The 27,502-nt window shown below is 28.5% G+C and overlaps 1 protein-coding gene and 1 long non-coding RNA gene across 3 annotated transcripts in view; both read left to right on the top strand.

The window, feature by feature from the left end:
• Positions 1-27,502, top strand: part of Br140 (bromodomain-containing protein 140) — a 148,974-nt gene that overhangs the window by 83,899 nt on the left and 37,573 nt on the right. For both annotated transcript variants that reach the window (XM_067269906.1, XM_067269905.1), the window contains exons 12-15: positions 1,253-1,294; positions 4,249-4,287; positions 25,624-25,959; positions 26,074-26,565. In XM_067269906.1, the coding sequence (XP_067126007.1) occupies positions 1,253-1,294; positions 4,249-4,287; positions 25,624-25,959; positions 26,074-26,565 (909 nt within the window). The remainder of the gene's footprint in view (positions 1-1,252; positions 1,295-4,248; positions 4,288-25,623; positions 25,960-26,073; positions 26,566-27,502) is intronic.
• LOC136974924 (uncharacterized) lies at positions 7,891-8,208 on the top strand. Its single transcript, XR_010880717.1, has 3 exons — positions 7,891-7,953; positions 7,989-8,084; positions 8,119-8,208. It is a non-coding gene; the product is annotated as an uncharacterized lncRNA (long non-coding RNA).

Here is a 27,502-nt window from a genome sequence, read left to right as displayed (position 1 = left end):
TATACACTTATCTGTACAACATGATCTGTAAGTTTAGGTGTAGATGATCTTCTAAACAAACTTCAAATTTTCATATATATTTTTTAAATTAGGTATTGAAATATTATTATTTTTTTATACTTTTCACACTACATAATATTGATCATTTGACTTAAAGTAATGTACATTTGAAATTTATACATGAACAATGCATTGTTTTATTTCATAGTTTCCTGTTGAAGTTTTTAAGAAATTTATATATAAAAATATAAAATGTATATAAATGCAGAAAATCTACTGGTGTTCCAACTAAGACTGTCAAATGGTAAACCCATGTTTGTTTTACAACAAAGTCTGTTTTAATCTCTGTTATAAGACAAACTTGGATTTACTATTTGATAGCCTTGAGTGGAACACAGTAGATTTTCTGAATTTATATGATATAAAGTCTACCACAGTGATTTAGTTTCTAAATCATTGTCTATATGTAAAATGTGTTAAAAATATCAGTATTGTGGCCTAATTACCTAACTTTAGATTAAATTTTATAGTTAGTTACTTAAATTAGTAGTCCAAACATAGCCTGACAAGTCCAGCAATTAACTTTTTTACAATACTGCTTTATGTAAAAATTCTTTTTTGAGAAAATGGTTTGGTTTATTCATTTGAAATTAAAGTGATTAACACTTAATAATCCAATGAATAAAATGTGTATTTTTGTTTTGAACATTGCATTTTTATTTTATTACATTGTGTTCAAATACTTTTTGCCAGGGGTTGTAAAACAAAAAGTTTTACAGTAGAGTTGTTTATCCGAATCAGTTGGGGACTGGGGTTGTTTGGATAACCGATTATGTACGAAAAAGTATATTAACCTGTCCGATGTTGAAATTTTTCTCTGTTGCGTGTCGCTTTGTGTTGAATTTTCGTCGATTTTTAAGCCTAACGAAAATTTTTATAATAATAATCAAGGCTATTGTATCGTTAAAAATTATACTTTAGAAGTAAATCTAGTATCGAAAAAGTTTGATTCAGCACGACACAGTCCGACTGGAAAGCGTTCGGATAACTGATGTTTCAGATAACTGTGTTCGGATAAACGACTCTCTACTGTACTTTAGTTAAAACTAATGAGAAATTAACATTTAGAATTAATGCAGTATGAACACGAATAATGGTCCTTTTATTTCTTGATTTTATCTAATATAAAATAAAATAATATATAATCGAAATTATTAAAGTTTTAAATAATCTACTATTTATTATTTTTTAGAAATTAAGAAATTTGAAAATCAATCATCAGTTACTGATATTCGTAAGTTGTTTTAAGAAGCTCATATCATTATGTAAAAAATTATAACTAAAACATAATTGAAATTATAATTATTAGTATAATAATTAAATATTTTTTAAGTTAATTAATAAATCTATATATATAAAAACGAATGTATGTCTGTTTGTGTGTGTGTCTGTGTGTCTGTCCTTCATGCATTACCACACTATTTATCCGATTGCCATGAAACTTTGGGAAGTTGTTTAATACACTCCCGCGAAGGTTTGGGGCATATGTGAAGACCACTATTTCCCCCCTTTCAAAAATATATTTATATATGGATTAAGGCTTTCATGTCCAACAGATGGTGCTAACTTCTGACAACCTAAGTTGGCTTTTCTGTGAGGCATTATGCTTTTCTGTTAGAATGGACTAAAGCAGATCGTTTTCTATCTATATAAATAAAATATAACGTTTGTTTGTTCTTACCGATTCCTTTTGAATTTTGACACAACGTTGCATTCGCATACGCAAGTGTTTGTATATAATATACACGTCTAAATTCCCCCTACTGGGGAGAGATGGACGGGATTAAGGCTTACCGTGAAGAACTCCGAGTTTTATTATACTATTTTGCATGCGGTTTTTGCGTTTTTAATTGCGTTTTAATAGGTTACGTCAACAGAATATACACTAAAAAGGGATTTTTCGATATTCCCCAGCGGGGAAGAGGGACAGGATTAAGGCTTACCGTGAAGAACTCTGGCTTCTATTTATACTATTTTAGATGCGGTTTTTTGCGTTTTTAATGCGTTTTAATAGGTTACGTCAACAGAATATACACTAAAAAGGGATTTTTCGATATTCCCTTGCGGGGGAGAGGGACAGGATTAAGGCTTACCGTGAAAAACTTGGCTTCTATTATACTATTTTAGATGCGTGTTTGATTGCGTTTTAATAGGGTACGTCAAGAGAATGTACACTAAGAAGGGATTTTTTGAAATTCCCCCCACGGGGAGGCGTTATACATTTATAATAAATACATTTTGAGCCACAGCAACGCGTGGCCGGGTCTGCTAGTTAACAAATAAAAATGAAATACAATATTTATAAAATAATATAACCAACTCCAAATTTTTAAAATTACAACAAAAATCTGCTTTATTGGGCTCACTTAAATTAAACAAGAATTTTTCCAGTACTTTTGAACAACCAATGTCATTATGTATCTTTTTACAGTGAGCTTGGTTGTCTGATAGTGTCAAAAAACTGTTCAATTTAAGTGAGCTCCAATAAAAAAGTAGATATATAATAATCTATTTGTATAAAATATATATTTAAGTAATTGTATATTTGCACATGTGTAGTAAAATTTTTAAAGAAGAAAAAAAAACTCTATTACAAAGAATTAAATAGGCATTAATTTTGAAATAAATTACAAAGACATTTTACAATTTAATTAGTTTTTAATATTTTAATAAAAATAATAGAATGTATATTTAACAGTTTGCTTTAAAATTTCAAAACTGAATTATAAAAAAGTGTTGTAGTTCAAATCAATGATTATCAAATAGTTTCCAATGGTAATAATGTTTATTACACAGTAGTTCAAAAAACTGTACAAATTAACAGATTAGAATTTATATTTATTATATGATTAGGCATTTACAAATTTTATATTGAAACTATTTCTTTGTATTCACCAGTGACCAAGTGCATAAAACCACTTAACACTGGTAGTTGGTCATGGGTTCACACCTGACCGTTAAGCTGACTGCATGGAGTTTTCCAGGTTTTTTTTTTCATGCATCTAACATTTAATTAAATAGATGCTAGTTTTCTATACAAAGTTTTTCCAGGAGGCGTTCGTATTAAAAAGTTTATGAAAAATATAACAACTTAGTTTTCATTAAATTATTCAAATTCTTTTGGTTTCTATTTTATTATTATTTAATGATGATACCAGGTATTTCTGAAAATATTTAGTGTTTAAAATTAACTCAAAATACACCTTAATCTAGTAACAAGAAACAGATTTAATAATGAACTATTAAATTTATTAAATTTGTTTTTTGTTACTGGATTAAGTGTTATGAGTTAGTTTTTTTTTCCAGTAGTGTTTGAAACATTTTGTTTCCTCAAAAATAAATTGTTTGTATTCTTTATAGATCAACAGCTTTTCCTTGGTAACATTGTTCTGCAAAAAAAAAAAAAAATCTTTTTTCTGCTCCAGTCAAACATTTTCACTGCTTTTTTTTACAGTTTTAATGGTGCTGAATCCAAATCTGGCAACAGAATTGGCCTAACTCTTACCACTTTTGAGAGAAATGAGGTTTTTGGAGGAAAACATTTTCTGTTCAAAATATCATATTTATTGGCTTCATACATTGCTAATTAGCTAATTAGATACAAATAAATTTATGTTAATTACTCTCCTTTTACATAATTGTGTACATTGGAGTGACTGGGTGGAGGATGGGACTCAAAATGTTAAGGATAGTTTCACCCATGAAAAATTCCTGAGCTGCTTGCTTCAATTCAATTCCAGGCCTCCAGAGCGATAGGCTGATGCCTTAACTACCTCTGCATACAGCCAATATCAGCATTATATTAATTTTAATTGCCAATATTGGATGTTGCATTACATTTTCAGTGATAACTAAACAGTTGCTATTTCTTAATACTTATATTATAGATAATACTATTTACTATTACTATTATTATCTATAAATAGTATTTAGATAATAGGTAATGTACTTGCTATATTAATGAAATTCTGTCATTTATACAATTTTCGTAGATAATTAAATTTGGTCTAAAATTTATTTCTTGCATTAAATGAAATGTTTAGATTTAATGGAAAAATATAGACATGACATAATACCATGAAAATATATTAGACATTAAAATATTATTAGAAATATTTAAAAAAATTTTTTCTGTCACATGTCAGGCAAGTATATTCTAATTTATTAATAATTTAAACACTGTTTCAGGTTCAAAAAATTGCCAAAATCAACAAACGGAATCATCTCGTAAGTATAAATATTAATTATTAATTAATAAAATTAGCAAATAAAAAGCAATAATTTTTTTGTTTTCAAGTAAATTAACATTTTTTATTAAAATATTATATTTAAAAAAATGTATTTATAAAATATTTCTTTTCATTGAATTTATATGTATAAATCTCCTTAATAATTTTCAAACCAAACTGTATTTATCATTTTTATTTTATTTCTAAATAATATGTTTTCTTGATTCTAATTCAAGCCTTCTTTTTTGGATTCTTACTCTCAAAAATTGGGATGTGCATTAGAATCAAGCACAAAGTCAACTTAATGCAGCTTCACTCATGTCATTTTCTCTTCACTCTATTCACATGTATAGTGTAGACATCAGTATAGACATGGTATTTGGATTTTAATCAATTTAGTGGTCTTTTGAACTACAGCAAATTGAGTGAATAATGCCAAATAGACAAATTTTCTTTTGAAGCTGTGTTTAAACAGAGTTATGTACTATACCGAACACCTATACAGATATTTCAGTGTGATTCTACATACAGTGATACCTCAGTTTTCGTTAATAACCCGTTCAAAAACAATCGGCGAAATCCGAGGCAATCAACGTAAACGGAGACAAATTTTTTTCATAAAAAATTGACGATAACCAAAGTCAACGAAAACCGAGGTATTACTGTATCTAATAAATTTCATGCTTGTGCATACTGATATAAAATCCCACTGTTAAAATGTTGATGACATGGTAATTTTGACTGTGAGTTTTTTGTATTGATTGGTCTGTAGATCCTCTCTACCTGATAGTGGAGCCATAAACAAACATATTTAAAAATGTCAACATTGTTAGTCACTATAAAAATGAAAATAAAACACTTTAAAAAAGAAAAAAAAAAGCATTAACTTCTTGCAGTTGCATTCATATAGGGTGTGCATTACGTTTGCAAGCTAACTTTTTTGGGTGTTGACATTTTGAAAATCAAGTGCACATTAGAATTGAGAAAACATGATAAATAATGTAAAAATAAATTTTTATAGTTTTAAGTGTTGTAATTTCTGAATCTGAATGATTTTTAAAGTATTTAATGATTTTTGTTGTAAATTTTAAAAATAATAAGCATTATTATAAAAATTAATATATAATTATAATAATTAGAATTTATATAAGAATTATATTTGATTATTTATTTATTTAGAAATGAATGCATTTTAAAATATTATTTGACAGAATAACATATAACAATTGATTTTATTGAAGTTATTAAAATGTTGAAGTAAATAAAAAAATATATATACTATTATTTTCTGTTTTATATATTTCCAGTAATACTTTATCAAAAGTAACAACTAAATTAAAAGTAATTTTAAAAAATTTCATTATAATATATAAATTATAATTTGTTTAATTTAAGCAATAATTATGAAACAAATAGAAATCTATTTTATTTTAACTTGAAAGATTAATAAATATTTTTTAATATTTGAAGTAAATAATTTAAAGTTTATATTCGTTTTACAAACTTATTTTAGTTATTTATTATTATTTTTATTTTAAGATTATGCTGTAATAACTTGAAATATCGGGACTAAAGATTCAACTATTTTTATCTTCTTATTGCAATCTTGCTCACAAATACTCTGCTTTTGAATTAGGTTTAGTGTACAGATTTTTTTTATTACACGATTGACATTGTTTCTGATTTTAATTTTGTGTGGATTCAGATAATTGTAAAATATTATTTTAATTTCTGAATTTTAAAATGGGACAACATAAATGTCTTATGACTATGAAACTGACAGTTACTAAGATGTAGAAACTGCAGAAAGTGAAACGTTTGAAATATTTAAATTCCAAAAAAAAAAATTGTTTTTTTACTTTTATAGAACATAATTGTCTCCTAAAATTGAGCAGAAGATGCTAAAAATGTTTAAGTAATAATTTTATTATTATACTTCAATAAAACAAATGAAGATATTTATTTATGATTTATGAAGATAAATGTTTATTTAAAATAATACATAGATTTTTGCAAAAAAGAATTGCAAACAGCCTGTTTTAGGAAAGTAACAGTATTAGAAGTTGTTGAAAAGATTTAAGTTGTATTAGAAAGTATAGTGTATAGTACAGTATTAGTTTATTTTACAGTTACAGACAGCATTTATGAAAGAAAGAGATTAAAAAAAAAGGATGAACCTTATAATATTTATAATATGAAATGGGATTATTTTTAAAAATATTGTTGATAAAATTTGTCTTTTTTAAAAACAAAAATTTATACTAATAGGATATTATTGAAAGAACATATATCTTAACAGTTCGTAACATTTTGATAACAAAATATGTTTTATTCAGTTTATTTTATGTTTTATTCTTTTATTAAATTAAATGTTTTCAGCTAATTTTGCTTTAGATAAAAGTAAATTAAGCTTAAGAATGATAATGTGTCAATTACCTCTTATCCAGTGGACTGTGTGCGCGGATTATCGTGGTGTGAGATTAAGACACTTAAGAATTTTCAGTTTTGAGGTTAATGAAACATTATGATTAATAATCTCAAACAAATATATTGAAAGAAAAGATAACCTATGTATAAAATATTCTTTTTATATAGTTAATTTTATTCATAAAATGTACATTTTATACATAAAATTATAAAGAAAGAATCCACTACTGCTTCTTAATGTTCTTAAGAAGCAGAAGTAATCTTTTTCTTTTTAGTAGTGTCAAGTTTCATTAGTTTTAAATATAAAATTGAGAGGTGGTTCTAAAAAATCTTAAATCATCTCCAAACATTTTACCAGTTTTAAATTATTTATCATCAGAAATTTTACTTGCTTATTAATGCATATGATGTTAGCCTTATCAGTTTGGAGTCTAGAAAGCAAAATTAATGTGTTAAGCTGTCACTTAGAAATAAGAATTATTTTTGAATAAGTTTTAAATGAATAATTCTGGATAACATATTTGATCACAGGTTCTTCACATGTTCTGTTTTGTCAAAATTTTTTTGCTTTAGTCTACTGAAAAAAGATCAAAGTGAAAAAATGTTACCTTGACAAATTCCCCAAATTTTCTATCAGTTGATAAAAATTTCTCAATCTAGAAAATCTGGGTGGCATTACATGAAGGCATGGGCTGCCTTTGGTTCTCAATGTCGTTTTTTGTTTTCCTGTCTGAACTTGCCGTGACATCATGATATCACTAGGTGTACTCCCATCACACAGGAACTCAACATTCTACTATTTTTCTTGAAGCATGCTTTGTGGTTCAATTTCATGCTGAATGTCAACATAAGAGGACTAGACTTTATCGCCAGTATTACAGTTTTATTGCCACTTTAATAAAAATATCACAAAGTGGCAATTTTGGTATGTGACCCGTGAAAATTATATTGGGATTCTTTTAACACTTACACAATGATGAACATATTCATATTCACACACAAAATAAATAAACCAACAACTTTTATTTTCTTTGGTTAATATTTTAAAATTTAGGTGTGTTTATTTTGGTATTTTACTTACAAGAGAGGGTTTTCTCACATCAGTCTTATATTTTAATAAAATATATATCATTCGAAGGAGGAAAAAAATTACGAAAACTTGTAATTTTTTAAAAATCTATCAGGTCTGACACTTGTGAGAAATAGGGTTCTAAAATGTTCTAATTTACAGTAATTTGTATAGGAATACAAATTGTAGTGATACAGTGGTAGCATTGTAGCAGGACTGGGCATGTTGAATAACGAATTCCTGTCACACCATGTATTGATTCTGCTCAAGGTTTTTACTTTTTATCAGAAGTAAATTCTGTATTAAGAGAATTAAATGTTAGAAGTAATGAAGAAGATTATAAAGTAAAAAAAGAAATTAAATAAGATACTCCAAAGTATACTTTTGATATCTTAAATATGCTTTAAATTAATATCCATGTAGTTTGTATTTTTGGTTAAAAAATTCCCTAAGATAATGTTTAGCTGTTTATTAAAACATTTGTTTTGTTATTTTCCATGATTAACAATTCAAAGAATTGTAGATGTAGAAAAATAGAAGCTTATTAAGTTTGTAATCAATACACTATGAAAGTATGTCATGAGTAATATATGAAGTACTGTGTATCAAGTTTTTTTTCTTTACTTAATCATTACTTTTGAATAATTCTCACTCTGGTTGATATCCACTTCAAGGCTAAATGTCTTGTCTTGTTCACAAAAATAAGGCCACAGTAAATTGTATCATAAACCAAATTTGGTTTATGTCAACATTTATTTTTAACTCTTATATATCTGTATTGAGATTATGTATAGAACAGAGACAAATATGTGCTAGTGTTTTATTTATTTATTTTTCTATACACATCAACAAGACACAAATTCTGATAATTCATCCTAAAGTCAAATACAGATCTTTAAATACAGTAAAATAACAACCTTTTCTTTCCCGTTCCAGCAATATTTTAATTACGTAAAAACGTTTTCTTTGATAACCTAAATTAATGGAGCATTGTTAAAGCGACAGAACATCATTAAAACGCCACTTTTAGTTTATCATTATATTTAATGTAATATTTTACGATGCCTAGGTTGATATGTTACTACCTTTTTGTTTTACATTTGGATTAACGCCAAGCGCGTTACCGACAATTTGCGGCGAGCGCAATAGAATTTTGTTTAATTTTTCATAAATTTAGAACTCTTTGTTCTTATTTTCGTAATTTTATAATTCTACGTTCTTTTTTGTCGTTTAACTGATGATGGCTGCTTAAAGCAGTTGAAAACATTTTTACTTAATTAAAATATTGCTGGAACAGGAAAGAAAAGGTTGTTATTTTACTGTATAGAAACAATTCCAGTAAGCTTTGTTTATTTATTTATTACAGATCTTTAAAACTGATCAATATCTTAGTCAAAGCTGTTGCAGGCTGGATGCATGGGCTGTTTAGTAGTTGAAAAACAAAATATCTAAAAAGTGTAGAGTACTGATACAATGAAAACACATGAATGTATCATGAATGAAGATACAAATATAAAGTGAAAGAAGATAAGACCCAGCAGAATAAAATATCCTTGATTTGTGCTGATTTAGACAAGTTATAAAATATAAATGAGATTAAAAAATTGTATATGATAGTAATAAAATATATGAAGTAAAATATAAATGCAGACTTAGTGGAACATCAAATAATTTTTTACTTAAAATTTTTAAATTTCTTATTTATTTATTGAGGCAGAGTGTTAGCAAAACATTTTTTATGTGACTTATAAAATTACATTGGATCTCAAATTTTGATAAAACTTTGCCGTTTTCCATTAATTGCAATGAGGAATCCAAAAATGTAATTAAAAATGGGGGTCTATGACTTTGTTTTCAAGATATAAAGGGTTGTACCACAAAGTGATATCTTGTTGAATTGCATGACTTTGTTGGGTGATGTCCCAAGGTGCTAGCACATCTCGTATGGGCTTAAAGAATTGATTTTTTTCTAAAAATTTGATGGGCCGATTTTGATAAAACTTTACCATCGTCTATTAATTGTGATGAGGAATCCAAAAAAAGTAATTAAAAAAATAGGGGTCCATGTCTTCGTTTTTGTTATATGGTAGAGTCAAGGGGACAATGTTATTTCTCCATGATGCAACTGAGCATGCCTAATGGAAATTAAGGGTCAAAAATATTTTTAAAAAAGTATTGCTTGGACCTAACAGAAAATAGGCACAAAAAATGAACAAAACAGAACAATCCACAGAAAGGCAATCCAAGAACAAAGCAATCAATGCTTTGTTTTTAGATTGCCTTTCTGTGTTGGCAAATTCAAGGATTGTCTCTGCATAGCCAGCTAGTGCAAAGATTCTCTCTCCTGTGGTTGGCAGGTGCAAAGAATGCCTTTCCCATGGTCAGCATGTGCAAGGATAACCTCTTTAGTGGATGGTAAATGGAATGATCTTTTCTTTCCGGCTCTGTCCGAATTCTATAGCAATGCGCAAATTCGCACAGTGTCAGAGTTTTAGTTTATATGACTTGTATTTTTTGTGAGTTTATACAAAGAATTTATACAAAGTTAGATTTGTTAATTCTAAATCTGGAACTATGTTCTAAATACTAAAATTAACACCTTCCTCTCAATTTCCAGCATTCACTGATTAAAAATGAATGTTTTCAGCTACATCCAGTGGCCTGGGTCATGTTAAGTAGATTCTATATCAAACGTTTATGCAGGTTAGAAGTTTAGAATCTGTTTAATCTGATGCAGGCAACTGAATGTAACTGAAAAAGTTCATTTTTAATCAGTTAATGCTGGAAATTGAGAGGAAGGTTTTAATTTTAGTATATAGTTAGATTTTCATATAAAAGTGGAGGTTATAAAATATTAAAAATGTTTCTCATATCAGTTCAGTTATCTGAAGTGAAGAATGTTTATTAATATGATTTTTATTTTAGAGTCTTTAGACTTTATTTTAAATTTTTATATTGAAAAAAATGAATTAGTGTTAAGGCAACAGTTTCATTATCAAGTTTCCTCTTGTGTTAGAAACAATGATGATCCTTTTCGTATGCGTGTATTTATTCACAAAAGTTTTGTAAATATGATAATTTTAATTATTCTAACAAACAGTTTTGCTGCTAAAGATGTCAAAAATATAACTTTTTCTTATTATATTTTATATTGCATCAGTTACATAATTTTTTCTTTTTAATTCTGTAAACAGGTTTATAGATTTGTATAATTACATTGAAAATATGACAAATTACACGATTAATTTCCAATTTAAAATTTTTAATTTTTTTATTCGCCTTTTAATTATTTGCATCTTCTTAGACTGTTCTCCATAATTTGAGAAGCATAATGTTTAGCATAAGATGAAAATTTAGAAATTAAAGAATTTGAGGCATTGTTTTTAATTAGAGATGGTGAATAATTTAAGATTTAAGTTATAATTTTAAATAAATTTATGTCATGAATTAGTGTAAATGTAGTTTTACAATAATAAAAATATAAATTTTAATATGTTTTTGTAAAAAAATAAAAAAAAATTGCTTTTATTGGTCATGTTTTTGAAATTAGGGTGTGGGGTGAGGCTACACTCAATATATGTGTGCATGTGCGTAAATACATCAGAACAGTGTAGTTACATACACGTGGCATGATTAAATTTTACATTTGTTTATGTTTAGGTTTTGGGTGGAGTGGTGATGGGAATGGGGCCACATCCTTGAATATCATTAAAATACATTGTCATTAGACTTAAGTATGTCCTAAAAGTTTCAGCTTTTTGTCTTAATTACAAGTGGATGAATTTTGAGTTGTAAAATTCAAGGACATAATGACATGATACAAAGCAAGTGAAATCAAAGTATTTAAAATGTGATCTGTAATGATGATCATGAAATTTTCAATTGAAGTAAAAGTTGAATTGGTATTTTCATTGCTGATAAGGTTTAATAATAAATTAAATTTCATTATAACAAAATTTCTAAAAGTGCCTCTTAATTATTTACTTAATTTTCTTAGAAAACAATCTTCACTAGTGACTACCAGTACATATAAGATCAAATACAGCCTCTTCAACCTTCAAATTTCCGGTACACAACGACGAAAGTTAACAAACTAATGTTTTTGAATCTCCACCGAGATCTTCGTCAGGTTCATTGACGCTTGCAAAATGTAATGCGATAAATATAGAATGCTTTTGAAATTCAAAAAATTGAATATCTCCAGCGTGTAGTAACGATCAAAGATATAAAATAAATTTAATAGACAGGAGTCTATCATAATAATGACGCGGTCTATTCAGGAATAATGGATGCACCTCAGAGGTATAGCGCCACGCATACGATAATACGTTACTGTCCTTGAAATTACTACATCTCCCCGATTTGGTCGCCTTGTAAATTGTTTGCTTTGGTTGCTTAATTTTCTTAAAACTTCCATCTGTTTGCTCTAGTTTTATATTCTCTGATTATAAGTCTGTTCATAATCATTAATAAAATCTTTGCTTCCTAGTTCCACTATTATTATTATTTATGTTTACTGTAAGATTATTTTTCTTGCATACTTATTATCATTTTTATATGAATTTTGTATTGCTTAAATTCTTTACCAGAATGAAAGGTCATGAATTGGTTTCCCTTTATTGCCTGTAAAGCGGAGAAATGTAATGCCTACATTCATTATTGGAAAGACCTTTCACAATTTATTTTTATATTCTGTATAGAACAATCATAATATGCTATCAAAAGTTTAAAATAATTTTTTAATAAATTGTATAAAAGTATTTCTATATTAGGTGATATCTGTGCAAGTTTTTACATATAAACATTATACTTTTTATTGTTGTTATTTTTATTTTATTTTTTAAAGTAATCACAGATTAAACAATTCATCACTAGAAGTTTGACAATGGCTAATTATTATTGTCCTTATTTTAATTTGTATTATATTGGTCAACTTGGACTTAAATTATTAACAAGACTGTTAAAATGGTGTTAAGTATTAATGCAAAATTGAGCAAAAGTTCTTAAAGAAAACAGACTTTCTTTATTGAGCCTCCCGTACACATACTTTTGTTTACAACTGTGTTTCGGGCTATCATGTCCCTCCTCAGCAGGGTTACAATGGCTATCATTTGTAAGAAATAGAAGAATTCATCTCCTAACAATAATGGGCTTTTTGATGGATTTTAAAATTGATTCATAATCCTTTACAAAGTTCAGCTAGAACGTACAATATTTTCGCGTGTTGAGTTCACTCAACTAATTTTATGATGAGCTTTGTGCTATAGCCATGTTTTGTAGCTATTTTTAATAAAGTTTATCTCATGCAGTATCTTTATCTAGGGAGCAGTGAGTGTGAGCTTGCCTTATAAACATTTTAAATGCTACTATTTCACAGCTCCTAGGATCGTTAGTTTGATGAAATGAAAAAAGTTGGTATTTACATTTACAATAAACTCATGTACAGACCCTTCCATTGCATAAGGACACACAATGGACCTTATATAAATTTACTAATATTATTGTCTTTACTATTGTATAACAATTTTATATGGTGGGATTTTGGCAATAGTGTATCCTGGCTTTTAAGTATGAGGCAATCCTCTGATAAATTCAGTCGTGGATTGAAATCTACCACTATGGACCTGGATCCAGGTTGGTTGGATATAGTGCTTCTAGTACAGAATTGTCTGCTGCTGTTTTCAAATTTTCGAGCTAACAAGGAGAGAGTCAGATGTCCAAGTCTTCAATTTGAATGAAACTTGGTAAACATGTAGCTCTAAATGCAAACGGCTTCTTGTCCACTTCTCAAGCATTTCTGAAAAATGGGCCTCTGAAAATTTAGTGTTTAGCTTATATTTACTCCTGTCTAAATTACTCACTCAAAAACCTTTTAAGGCAGTATATATAATTTTAAGTTATATATACTGCATGAAAAGGTTTTTGAGTGAGTAGTTTAGCTTATCAGTCTTTGGAAGTTTCTCATCTCAGAACAGGGATAGCCAAGTAGATAAGACACTAGTCACTGGAGCTGGACAATATAAGTTCTAACCTTTGCAATTTTAGTTTTTTTTTATATGTAACATAATTATTTTATTGTATCATTAGCATTATTATTACTATTATCATTCCTCAGGTTTAAAACTTGTCGTAATTTTTAAATCTTGTTTTTTATCATTTCCTGTTTTACTGAAGAAGTCTCTGTAGATTAAACTCTTTTATGAAAATTTGCTTCTTATCCTTTATCTGAAATTTAATGTTATCAATCAATCTGAGGACTTATCACATCCTTTGGGGAATGTTTTTGATTGGACACCGAGAGACTTTTTTAACTGTTCTACTTTATTAAATATGCATTTCAGACAGTTCTGTCCCACTTCAGTTTTAAAGTAGATGCTTTTCAGTTTACAATTTCATTTACAATTACATTACTTTTTAAAAAAGAATCATAATTGTAGTTCATCTATATATACAAAAAATTTTTGATTTTGCTACATTGTATGTAAATATACTCACATTCAGTGAAGACTATACATTAAATATACATAATTATTTTTTTACATTTATTTTTATCACATTTTTTGCGGGGAAACCAACAAGTCCTCAAATTAGAAGTCAATATAGAAGCTTGATAACATGAAAACTTTTTTTATGTTATTAAATAAAATTTTTATTTCTTCACATTTATTTTTCAAATATGGTAGTATTGTTATATTTGAAGTGTAACAAACATGAGCACATGGAAAATTGTTTATAACATTAACAATTTAAAAAACCACTGCAACTGTTCTATCCTATTTTCATATCAAATAACGCACAAAAAAAATACTAAATTGCAAAGATTCGAACCTATATCGTGTAGCTCCCGTGCCTAGTGTCTTGTCCGCTCGGCTATCACTGTTCCTAGGAGACATGAAACATTCAAAGACTTATAAACTAAACGCTGAATTTTCAAAGTTTTTTTTTTCAGAAACACTTGAAGTAGATCCTATTAATTAGACAATAAGCTGTTTCTGTTTAGGGCTACACGCTCATCAAGTTTCATTTGAATCAGAGACCTGAACATCTGACTCTCTCCTTGTAACTCAAGTCAGGATTCTCTTGCAACAATGTGCAAAACTCATCACCCTGTAGACTCAAGGAACATAAATATAACATAAACCATAACAAGCCAGTAAATGCATTAACCAGTTTTGCCATAGAGCCCAAAGTGATTGCAAATCTGGAAGAGCCAAATTATTAAAACAAGTGTACAATGAGTAGCAACTTAGAATTTTAGAAATACTGAAGATATATAAAGCCACTTTAGAAGGAAATTGTATAAATGATAAGGATTGTGAATCCTTATCTGTTGTGTGGCTATCATTTTACAATAAACCACAGAATTAGCAATCATGTAATGTTTTGTAAATGGTTCGGTCTTAGTATATATATTATGCTCAAATCTTATCATTATATGTCAGTACTCTGGTTGTTTTGGAGTCAACTTTTTTGTTATTTATAAGCATTTAACTTTTTGAATGTGTTGTTTTTTCTTTCGTAGTCGTTTCTAGTTCATAACTTACTACTATATTCCTGCGCGTGCAAAGTTCATGCACAACAAATGTTATTTAAATTCTGTTTTTTGTTTGTTTGGGTTCTTCCAATAGAACCTGAAGATGGTCTTAGTAAAGCTTGAAAATGTTTGTTCAATAAATATTTTTGTTCTTCTCTCTAGATTTTAGGTTCAGAAGTATTGTTATAAACCACAGAAGACAGCATAATGAGGTGGTACAACTTTTCACAATATGAACAATATCAGACAGTTCTGAGTTAAAGAATACAAAAATACATTAAAAATATCTTGATGTTTAACTATTTAAATTTAAAATTTATAAGAACAATGAGCATAGAACAGTTAACATTCTAATTTGGAACTTTAAACTTTAAACTAAAGACAGACATGAGGCAGGCTTGTGAAGTAAGCTTAAAATGTTGGAAGATAAAACTGCTGGAATAGTGAGTTAAGATATTGTTATTACTATGTTTACATGATTTTGACAGAAGCAACTATCATTTATTAAAAACTTTATTCCTTTAACTGCTGTAAGTTTTAAAATTTTATGTAAAGTTATAAAATAAAGTGCCAGTTGCACTACAGTCTAGTATTGTATTTACATGATGTGATTGTATTAGTGCATGTATTCGTCTTTACTCATAATGATGCTAGGTCATCAGAAGAATCAAACAGAAATTGATTTTAAGAGCAATTTTTTTTTGCCCAGTCCCTTTACATACATTTTCATATATCTGTGGATAGACTTCTCAAAAGTTCAAGCAGTTTGATCATCATTATGCATTTCTAGCTACTTTGTGTAATTCATTCTACAGCAGACATTTCTACTACAACTTATTCCGCAGCTGCAATATGAACAACAAATCATTCCATACATGATTTTGTGACTGAAAATTCAACCATAGATCAATCTAAATCCATTCTGCGGCTGCAACTTTGACTACACACAATTAGTTGGTAAGAATTACATTTGTGGAACAGGGAAAAGATTACAGAATGTGTTGAAATTGAAATATGGGCAGTGGAGTGATTTGCAACTGCAGGAAGACATTGAACATAATAATCAGATGTAATAGTCAAAATCTTGTGCACTGTACATTTTGAAAATTGTAGCAAGAAAACTGTCCATTTCGAGTGTTTTTGACCATCAAAACTTTTGACCAGTATCTCATAAACTACAGCATATTTTTAGCCAATTTGACCTAAACCCATTTCCATAAGAAATGTGCATGGTCCTTTTTCCTGGTTTGACCAAACTTAAATTACATAACAAGAGTCACACTAACTGCTTTTAAGTATTAGCTTGGAATTTTGTTTATGATGTGGTTGAATTTGTTCCATAATTGAATGTTTAAGTGATTATTAACTAGATAAAAACTCAATAAAAAGTGGAGGCCCTAAGCATGGGTATTTAAAGTTTTGTGGAAAATTTAAATCAGCATTTTGTTTTAGTTCTTGGAAGGGAATCTGCTACAGACAAGATGAAGCAATCTAAATTGGAGGATTACAGTTATGAAAGTGGAGAAATTACTGTTCAATGTTGATAATCTGGAAATAAAAATCTTAAGACTACAGTCTTGTCATTTAACTACCTTGATTCCTTGAAGCATGAAGATTTCTAATAAAGATTAGAAAAGCCTTGAAAAGTTATTGAGATAATGAGTTGATTATAAACAGTTAAAGGTTGGAAGTCTAAATAATTGGTTATCTTGAAAAGGAAAGATTGTATAAAAAATTTCAATGACATATTAATGAAATAGAATGATTAAAATGCACAAAATTACCATACTGAGAGAATTTATGGAAAGTTGGAAAACATTAATGGAAAGGAAAAAGATTTCATATTTCTTGACTTGTGTTCTTTGATTCTAAGAGTATTTGCAAATATACCCGATGCTCAATTGATGCAGTAGGTTTATTTCTGTGTAAAATCAAAACCTGGGACTAACATTTATATGGGAAATGGAAAGATTTTTCTAATTCATTTACAAAAGATATTGGTAATGTTGTATCAATAAAGTCTGTATCAAAGCTTGTTTTTCATTTCTATTTAAATTGAGTTTAAAGCATACTATGTGAAGTTGAGACATAGTTGTACAAAATAAAGAATCTCTTCTCGTTGCCATTACTTTCAATTCACATTTTCAATGTCATAGTAGCTAGCATACATTTAAACATTAATTTCATCAATGCAAATACTTAATTTTAAAATAAAATATTGAAGAGTATTTTAAAATACTGTGTCAGACTGAAATGTTATAATGGAAAACAAAATTTTGTCACAGTTTTTTTGACAATGTTAAATTGAATTAGCTCAATTCAAGTACTGTATATTAAGGATTGGGTGTGTAGAGATGCATAAGGAATATTAGAATAAAGAAATTTATTAAAGTTTAGCCAAAAATAATTTATAAGTAGTTGAAAGATTATTAATAGACAGAAATAACTCCAGTAATATATTTAAGTAATCAAAGATGTTTTTGACTTAACTTCCATAGGCCTTGGAACATCAAACGTAAAAGAGAAAAGATCAAAAAGAAGATTCACAAATATATATTAATCACAGCAGAAATAATTTAAATTAAAAAGAATGGGAAGAATGTTTTAAATCAATAGAACATTTATACAGTTCAAATACAAGAAATAAATAAATAAATATAATCAAAACTTAAAAAATGGTAAAAAAATAAAATAGAATTAAAAATAAACAATTATCAGGGGACCAAGCCAAGTTAAATCTTGTATATAGATTTTCACACTGTTGATAACACGTCAGCATCCCTACACTGATACAAAAGTGTTTTTTATACGTATATCGTACTTTAGTTCTATTTTTTTCATACAATCCATACTTTAATTGACATTATTAGACATTCCTTTTTGAATTTGTATCTTGAAAGCAGATAAATTTCCAGTAATCATTCCCAATTCACATCATAATATTATTTCAGAGAACTTTGATAGTTGAGACACATGACAGTTATCATTTTAACAAACTAAAAACTCATTGTTTTTTTCATCACTATAAAATGAATTTTGAAAAGTAAAATGATTTTATACATTTAAAATGATAGTCCTAGCTTGACTTTGAAACATATTCATTTGTTTACTGTAAACACAATAGTAGTACTTTATGACCTTTTGTTAATAGAATTGAAACTAAAGACATTACAATTTTGGTTTATTTGCTTCAATTTTAAATCTATAAATTGTAGAAATTTTATCCATTTTATATTAATTAAAGTAAACATTTGTATGCAATTTAAAGTACACTTTCACAAAAATCCCAGATAAATTGTCCAATAATTTCAAAAAGTTGGCATACAGCTATCTCAGATAAGTATACATGTAATTACAGTTGAACTGAAAATGCATGGCAGACATTGCCAGCAGAGTGCATGCCTTAAATTTGTTATCTCAGTACTATATAAAAATGCTTTAAGAGACTTACCGTGCTCAGTGTACCTGTTGTTTGAATGTCCTTGAACACTAGCCAAATACCTTTATAATGCATTCAAAGACAACGCAAATGACTGATAAGAGAAGGTCACGTGTTACCGTTTGCACTTTTTAATAAAATGCTACATCTCTCATAGATTTCAGTGCCCTTCATAAGTGGTAAAGTTATTTGTGAGATAGTAATACACAAGGAAAAAACTTGAAAAGTATACAAGCATAGTTAATAAGTAATTCACCTGAGAACTTGGATTCTGGCTGTGATATGGTGTAGTCAGAATCTGATTTGTGATTTCTGATTCACTGACTTGGATTTTTTTTTTTTTTTTTTTGCAGCAATTATAATATGTTTCATCTTTCATTAAATCAATGTCTATTTCTTAAAATTTCTATTAAGAAATGAAATTGTCTTACTGGAACTCAAAGTTTATTCTTATACCAGGAACATTTGGCTTATCTTAAATCAATATCAGCTTTTATATATACAGTTGAACTTGGTTATAACAAGCAAAATGCCATAACAGTTTTAATTAATGCATATTTCTATACATTTTTCCATAGTTATAACAAGTGTACTTCACAGATATACTGAGATAAATTTTGGTAGCTATGCAAACATACAAACATTCTTAATTGTCCAAGTAGTAAGAAATGGGATACAAAATTCTCGGAAGAGATAAAACTGAAAGGGTTACTTAGTTTTATGATCTGCATGGATTACAGGTCTATTTATCCCTTAACTTTCTTTTTGGATATCATCCTTCTTTTTGTTGACTCGCTTCAGACCCTACTCTGCTAATTTACCTAATCATTATTACAAATGTAAAATTACTGTATACTGTAGTTAGAAAGGAACCCTTTCATGAGAAAGATATCTGTGAAGAAAAGAAATTATTTGCAGATTACAATGTGGTACTAAAAATGTTGAAGCGTGTAGAAAGTTTTCTTTGTCGTCTTTGACATTATCGACATTTTGGTAAAGCAAAGCAATCATCAGTTTTAAGATTTGTAGATAAAAAGACTAACTGAAACCAGGCATATTATTAATTAGTATTATATAACTATTAATAAAAACACAGTGTCATGTAATTACGTATTTTATTAAGCCAAACAATTGCCATAATTAATTGGGCTATTAATATGCTATAATTAATAATTAGAAAGTAAGTAATTTGGTACTAGAGGTAGACGTTAAGTGCCTCTCTTATCTAAATTATAATACCTCTAAATTAATTAATTACAGCAATTGTTTGGCTTAGTGTCAATACATCTGGTTTTGGTAATTATATTATACATTTTTTAATGTTTTTTGAATGTATCAACTTATTTAGAATTAAAGATTAGAAGATAAGATTTTACTAATCATCATTGATATAGCTACAAATTTTGCTGCCTTTGGGGTGCCCCCCTATGTGCTTGTGCTGAAGAAGCATCCTGTTCTTTTTCTAGTTACGACATTGCTCTTCACAGATATAATGAGTAATGGTTATAACGAGGAAATCTTGTCAGTCCCCTAGTGCTTGTTATTACAAAGTTTGACTGTATACATGCATACAAATGTTAAAAAATGGAATATCTGGTATAAATGTACTATAAACTGAAAAGTATACATTGAAAACTAATATTCATGCTTAAAATTAAAATAAAAGAATAACAGTGAAATTTTTTAAATATTTGAATGTAGTGAGGAAACGAATTAAATCTGAAATTAATTCAAAAGTGATAGCTAATAATGGGTCGTTGTGAAAGCAATAGTTAATGAGGGTAAGGTGTTAAAAGACAAGTTTAATAACTGGCAGATGCTAAATTGTTTAAATTTTATAAATTTAGGAAGTGTGCTCCGAGATTGAAGAAACTATTAAATAACTTCCAAATTAGAATGATAGTAGTAAAATAAATTTTTGCATAAAATTTCCTAAATAATAATTTGATGAACAAAACAAAATTTCGGCATTCTGTTAGATGGTTTAACCATTACAACCCACTGAGTCTTTATTATACAAGGAAGTATCTCGAAAGATGGTAGAATATCTACACTGGAGAACAGTAAAGTTTCACATATCCAAATGCCTTTTACCGGTGTGTGTATTATCCACAACAAAGTAGTTGCAAATGTTTTCGAACCTAACGGTTCTTCATCAGGTAATGATCCCCTAACGGAATGTGCTTCGATTCAAAGTCGTGAAGAAATACGATCCGGAACGTTGTCCCGACCCAATGACGTCAATACAGACCTGCACACTAAGCATGTTGAGTTCTAACTTATCGTTTTACCTAGTAGGGCCTGCCATGCTGTTGATAGAGCTATTTCGTCCTTGTAGTTAATACAATTACCTTCCTTAATAGCGTTAAGGCATATGTAGATCACCTCCAGCCATCTGAGGTGGTTAGCACGGTGGGTCGTGTGGATGATCTGAAGTATGTCTTTCATTTGAATTTTTTTGTTTCAATTACTTTATAATTACATCTAATATGAAGTATAATATAAAAACAATTTATTGTTTGAGATGGTATCTTCTGTACTACAGATCAGTAAGGACTGTGTTTTCCGCGGCTGCTCCAGAGGTATGATATGTATAGTGAGGTGGATAATACAAAGATTTTATTTTTATTCTGGTAATTATATGAAGGGTATATGTCAGTATAGGTTATTGAAAATATGATAATAGCTAAAAATTAACCAGAAATCAGCCTTCTTCAAATACTTGATTTATAATTCTAAGTTTGATGTTTGATTTGTTATTTGGAAATAGCTGCAATTTAGCATATATAATTATTTGAATAGGCATATTCTTAAATGGAATGGAAGAATTAAAAGACATTTTTTTACATTTTATAATATGATCATTTTAATTTAGTTCTTAATATTTTCATTAATTGATTTAAATGAATAACATTGTATTTAATTAGTAAATCCTTTTTCAATCGTATACATTATTATTAAATCCTTTTATAATTATGATAAAACTCAACAGTGATCTTAGTGGTAGATTAATTTGAAAGAAAAATAATCAATCCTTCAGTTACCAAAATCATTTGAACGATTTACTTATCTTGTTTTGGTAATTTTTATTCTTAAGGCAAAGTCTAGTCTTATACAGCGCAGATGTGCTCAGCAGAAATAAATTACAAACTTACTGCCACAATGAAAATTTTACTTCAGAAATTCCTTTTTTATATTTTCACCTGTTGAATATTAATTTTTATCAACACAGGGGATATTTTGCCACTTGCTTTAAAAAAAAATGTCTAATTAAATGTGTTATTTAGAGAATGTATGTTGATTTACTTCATTGGTTATACAACTAAAAAATACCTCCAAAAGTTAGAAAATGATGTTAATAACCCGCACCCACTTTCTGTATTTATTCCAGGTTCAGGGGTCTCACTGCATAGTGCCAAAATCACCACTTGTCAATATTTTTATTAAAGTGGCAGTAAAACCCTAATCTGCTTATTTTGACATTCAGTGTGAAATTGCATCACGAAGCATGCTTTAGGAAAAATAGCAGAATATTGAGTTCCTGTTCGATGGGAGTCCCATACACCATACACCTAGCATTGTCATGAAATCAAATGGCAACTTTGGACAGGAAAGCAGGAAGTGACGTAGAGACGAAAGCAGTTTTTATGCAATGTTGTCCAGTCTTTCCAGATTTGGGATTTTTTTACCAACTGACAGAAAATTTGCACATTTTTTTTCACTGTGATCTTTTTTCTGTAGACTAAAGTCTTTTTTTCCCTGTAGGCTAGTGCTTCTCAACATGCAGTGGATGCCCCACTGGGGAGCAATGCACGAATAATTAATATTTGTTACATTTTTTTGTTAAAAAGTCGCATTTGTTGAAAACATTTTTTTGATTTGGCAACCTGACTTTCTGAGAAAAAGATGGCAACACTAGTGCAAATGTCAACACGATAGATGTTGAGGTTATAGTTAATTTGTGTGCTTGTGGGTGTCTCTATTAAATTCTCTAAAGTTTATAACTTTATTTTAATTTTGTTAAATTTTTATTTTTTCTACCATGTTTTTGTCACGGGGGGCATTACGATTTTAAAGATGCTTTGGTGGAGCATGGCAAAAAAGGTTGAGAAATACTGCTGTAGGCTATACCACTCAGTTTAACCTACGAACTTTCCAAGAATGTAGTAAACTAAAGCATAAAAATGTTGACATGACAGAACTTGTGAAATACTGTTTAAGCATTGCAATCAAATGTGTTGTTTGGAATTATTCATTAAAAAAATGATTAAAAATGATTCCTATTTCTAAGTGATAGCTTAACTTGTTACTTTTAGCTTTCTAGATTCCAAACTGATAAGGCTACCAGCACCTGCATTAATTAGTAAGTAAAAGTGGTGGCAATAAATAATTTGAAGTGGCAAAACGGTTGGCAATTTTTTTTATTTTTCAGTGGAAATTTTCTTTGCAAGGTGTACAACTGCCAACTGCTATGAATATCCCATAATATGAAAACTGTGGATTTTCCAATTTTTATACAAAGGCTGTTACTTTTCACCTCTGGTCCATAAAACAAAGACAAATGTAAATAACAAAATGAATTTATTACCAAAAGTTAGGTACAAACATGGTTACTTTTCGACATAATCACCGTGAAGATTGAGGCATTTGTCTATCTGTAGACAAGCTTTGAAATTTCCTCTTCATAGAATGTTGCCGCCAATGACTTGAGATGGGCTCTAACGTTGTTTTGAAGTTTGTCATTAGTCTGAAACCTCTGTCCTCCTAGCCATGTTTTCAGTTCAAGAAAGTGGTGGAAATCACTTGGTGCTAATTCGGGGCTATATGCTGGGTGTTTAAAGGTGGTGAAGACTTCCACCCAGCTTGGAACTTTTTTAATGTGAGAAGACTTCCACCCAGCTTGGAACTTTTTTAATGTGAGAAGACTTCCACCTCTTTCCTGAACTGAAAACGTGACTAGGAGGGCAGAGGTTTGAGACTAATGACGATCTTCAAAACAACATTGTTAAGGCCATTTCAATTCACTGGAGGCAACATTCTATGAAGAAGGGATGGAAAAGCTTGTCCACAAAGATGACAAATGCTTCACTCTTGATGGTGATTATGTCAAAAAGTAACCATGTTTGTATCTAACTTTTGGTAATAAATTCATTTTGTTATTTACATTTGTCTTTGTTTTATGACCATCAGAGGTTGAAAAAGAAACAGCCCTGGTAGATTTAACTCCACTAACTTACCATGACATATGCTGCTGTTTGTGATGTTTTAAAATGTAACATAGGATATTTCTGTTTACATGCTATGATATATTGGTTTGTTATAATAATTGAAACAGTACTTAAATTAACAAAAATAGACCCCTTTTTTCCTTATTAAATGCCCAGCTGGAGAGTAGGCTGAAGTATTATAGATCAAACTAAGTTTTTATTTTCTTAAAACCTGATATGTTTGCCAAAATTTCAAATCTAGGCATGATTACTCTAAATGAAATTGTTATACGGTAATAGAAAGTTAGTTTTGTCACTGCAATGAATAAAATTATCACTTTAATACCTCTGTACATCAAAAACTAATTCATGGATTCCTATTTTTTTAAATTAAAATGACTCTCATTACATTTTTGGATTCCTCATTGCAATTAGTGGAAAATGGCAAAATTTTATCAAAATTGGCCCCTTAAATTTTGAGAATAAACTCGATTCTATAGTGAAGCCCATAGAAGATGTGCTATCGACCGTAGAACGTCACACGACAAAGTCACATGATTAGTGCAATATTACTTTGTCACACGTGCTTGTGAAATGATCTTATATCTCAAAAATGAAGTCATGGATCCCATTGCATTTTTGGATTCCTCATTGCAATTATTGGAAAATGGCAAAGCTTAATCAAAATCAATCAAACAGATTTTGAGAATGAACACAATTCTGTAAGCCTCATAGAAGAGGCTTTTCTAATATTCCACCTCAATTAAACTGGGGTATTAAAAAAAGTTGTTTTTTAATTGTATTTAAAATATTACTGTGTCATTAATTTTTAGAAATTGCTTGAAAACTCCACATTTTATATATTAAGCATGAAAGCGATTACATCATTTTTGCATTAAATTGTAATTGCAAGAATTTATTTGAAGGAATTTTACTTAAATACATTATTTAGTAATGTGTTCATTTAATTACTTGGGTTATTATTAGTAAGGGATAAAGATAATATGATTGTTTAATATTAGAGTATAATTATTTGAGAAGTATACCTTTTTATATCAATTGTCCATTTCCATTTAAGTAATATAACTGGTTTTTGAAAATTTAAATCTTTTAATTTGAAAAAGTATATATTGATATGTTTTAAAAATAATAATGTCATCAATAAATGACTCATTATTTTTAAACTTAATAAAAATAAAATTTAATCAATAATGCTATTGTTTTACTTGAATTACATTAACATTATTGATTAAACCATGAAGTTATGTCCTTATCTTTTTATTATTGAATTCGGAAAAAGTTCAAATTCCCATTTAATTGTTCCATACATAAATAAATAAAATAAAAATTTAAATTCATTGATTTGATATTCTCATCAAAGTAAATTTAATTTTTAAAAATATTTTGCTATTTGATGAAATCTGTTATATTACATATTATTTATTTGCTATTTATAAATAATATTTAATAAAACTAAGATTACATTACTAAAAAAGTAGAAATGATTAAGAGAAACAATGAAAGAAATATTTTAAAAATGCAGAAGTACAGTTTTAAAATCTAGTAAAAAGATTTATTTTTTAGGATTCAGAATTTCTAAAAATTGTATTTCTGATGAGCTTTAGTTACTTGTTACTTAAATTTTCCTAATTTTTTAGGTACTCGAAGTAAACAGAAACAAGCGCCTGTAGAAACAGTTAAGTGTAGTCAAAGGTTAGCCAAAAAATCAATTAGGAAAACAAAAAAAAAATATGGAACAATTACTAAATGCAGAGGGAAAAAATTAATAGAAAGTTCTTCTGAATCAGATACTGAACACGAAGCGAATAAAAGAAGTAAAATAAAAGGAAAAGATAAAGGACAAAAAATGAAATCTAAATGTGACTTAATACAAAATAAAGTGCATGATATTTCAAAAGATGAAGGAATACAAGGAAGATCCAGAGGAAGGAAAGGAACATTGATGACTCCTGTTACACAGCTGTCCTCTGATGGTAAATAATGATTTCAAATTATGCAAAAGAGTTGAGAAAAGTGTTTTATGCTAACTTGCAAAAGTTATATGTACTGACTGATAACTGTTATTGTGATTATTGTCTTCGATACAGATTCAGAAGATGAAAGCTTGTCGTCTTCAACTTCCTCATCTTCCTCATCTGCCTCCTCATCCTCGAATTCATCATCATCATCTGCATCATCATCATCAACAGATTCTTCTCCTGTGCCTTCCCCACCTGCAGTATTATCACATTCCAGAGGACAGAGAACTGCATCAAAATTATCAAGATCTCAGACAGCTGGAAAGACTCCAAAGTTGACATCATCACTTGTTACAAATTCCCGTCCTTCAAAACGTCTCGAATCTCCTCCTCCGTTACCATTAGCAAAATCACCTAAAACTACAAAGAATGTTAATTCATTACCTCCTCCAACGCTCACCAGTGCCTCTGCAATCACGACGTTAAAATCTTCTAAAGGAATAGGACCTTCTGCAATTTCTACTGCAAAAACTTCAAAAAGTTCATCTCCACCTGTTTTAAAACCACAAGTTCCTCTACCTACTACAAAGGACCAAGAATTAGCCGTAGTTTCCAGAGCAGGTAATTAAGCTGTTATTAAGGATAACAATTGTGTTTAACTTTTTATAAATTTGTGATTATGCTTTGAAGAGTTTAAAAGAAGAATGTTTAAATTTAACATTTATAAATACTTCCACTCAGGTATTATGTAATAATTGTAAAGTGTAATTGCAGTAATCTAATATATAAATGCATGTGACTGACAGTTTGTGTATATTTTAAATTATGGAAAAATAATTACTTTGTTGAGTAAATTTCAAAATTTTTGTTATTTATGTTAAATATTGTGTATATACATATATTATATATTATTAAAAATTATAGCATTATTAATCAGAAATGAATATAATAATAAAATGAATAAAAGGAAATATTTAATTTTTCAATATATATATACGGTATATTAAGTATTGATATTTTATTTTTAATAAATATATTTTGTTTGCAGTGAGCAGCATTTATATATATATATATATATATATATTATTACATTAAATATAAACAAGCAAATCTGTGCAATATTTTTCTAAAGAAGAATTGTTTTTCAAAATTAAAGAAATATTTATTATTATTTGTAAATTCAAATTCTCAAATATTCTATGATACAACACTTCTTATGATTTTTAATTATATTGATATATTGATTTAAAATGATGATAGTTTTTTAGTACAGTCAAACATGTTTTTGTGCGGGGGATAGGGACCCCATAAAAGAAAATGCATAAAAAAAATCGCGCGAAACTTTACGAGTGGCTATAAAAAGCAGTTTTAGCAACACAATTAAAAAAAATATTTTTTTTTATGTGGTGAATAGGGACCGCATAAAAAAAGTCTCACGTAGAAAATAACTCTAAACCGTACGAAATAACTAGGAATTGCTTTTTTAACTCCTTGGGCCTTTTTCTGCAACACCTAATGGGGGGAAAAAATCCTCTAAGAATTTTAATTTTTATATTAA

The sequence above is a fragment of the Centruroides vittatus genome, unplaced genomic scaffold (genome assembly GCF_030686945.1).
Source record: "Centruroides vittatus isolate TY-2023 unplaced genomic scaffold, ASM3068694v2 contig_359, whole genome shotgun sequence".
NCBI lineage: Eukaryota > Metazoa > Arthropoda > Arachnida > Scorpiones > Buthidae > Centruroides > Centruroides vittatus.
The sequence above is the reverse complement of the archived record's forward strand: the minus strand, read 5'-3'. Positions and strand labels throughout refer to the sequence as shown.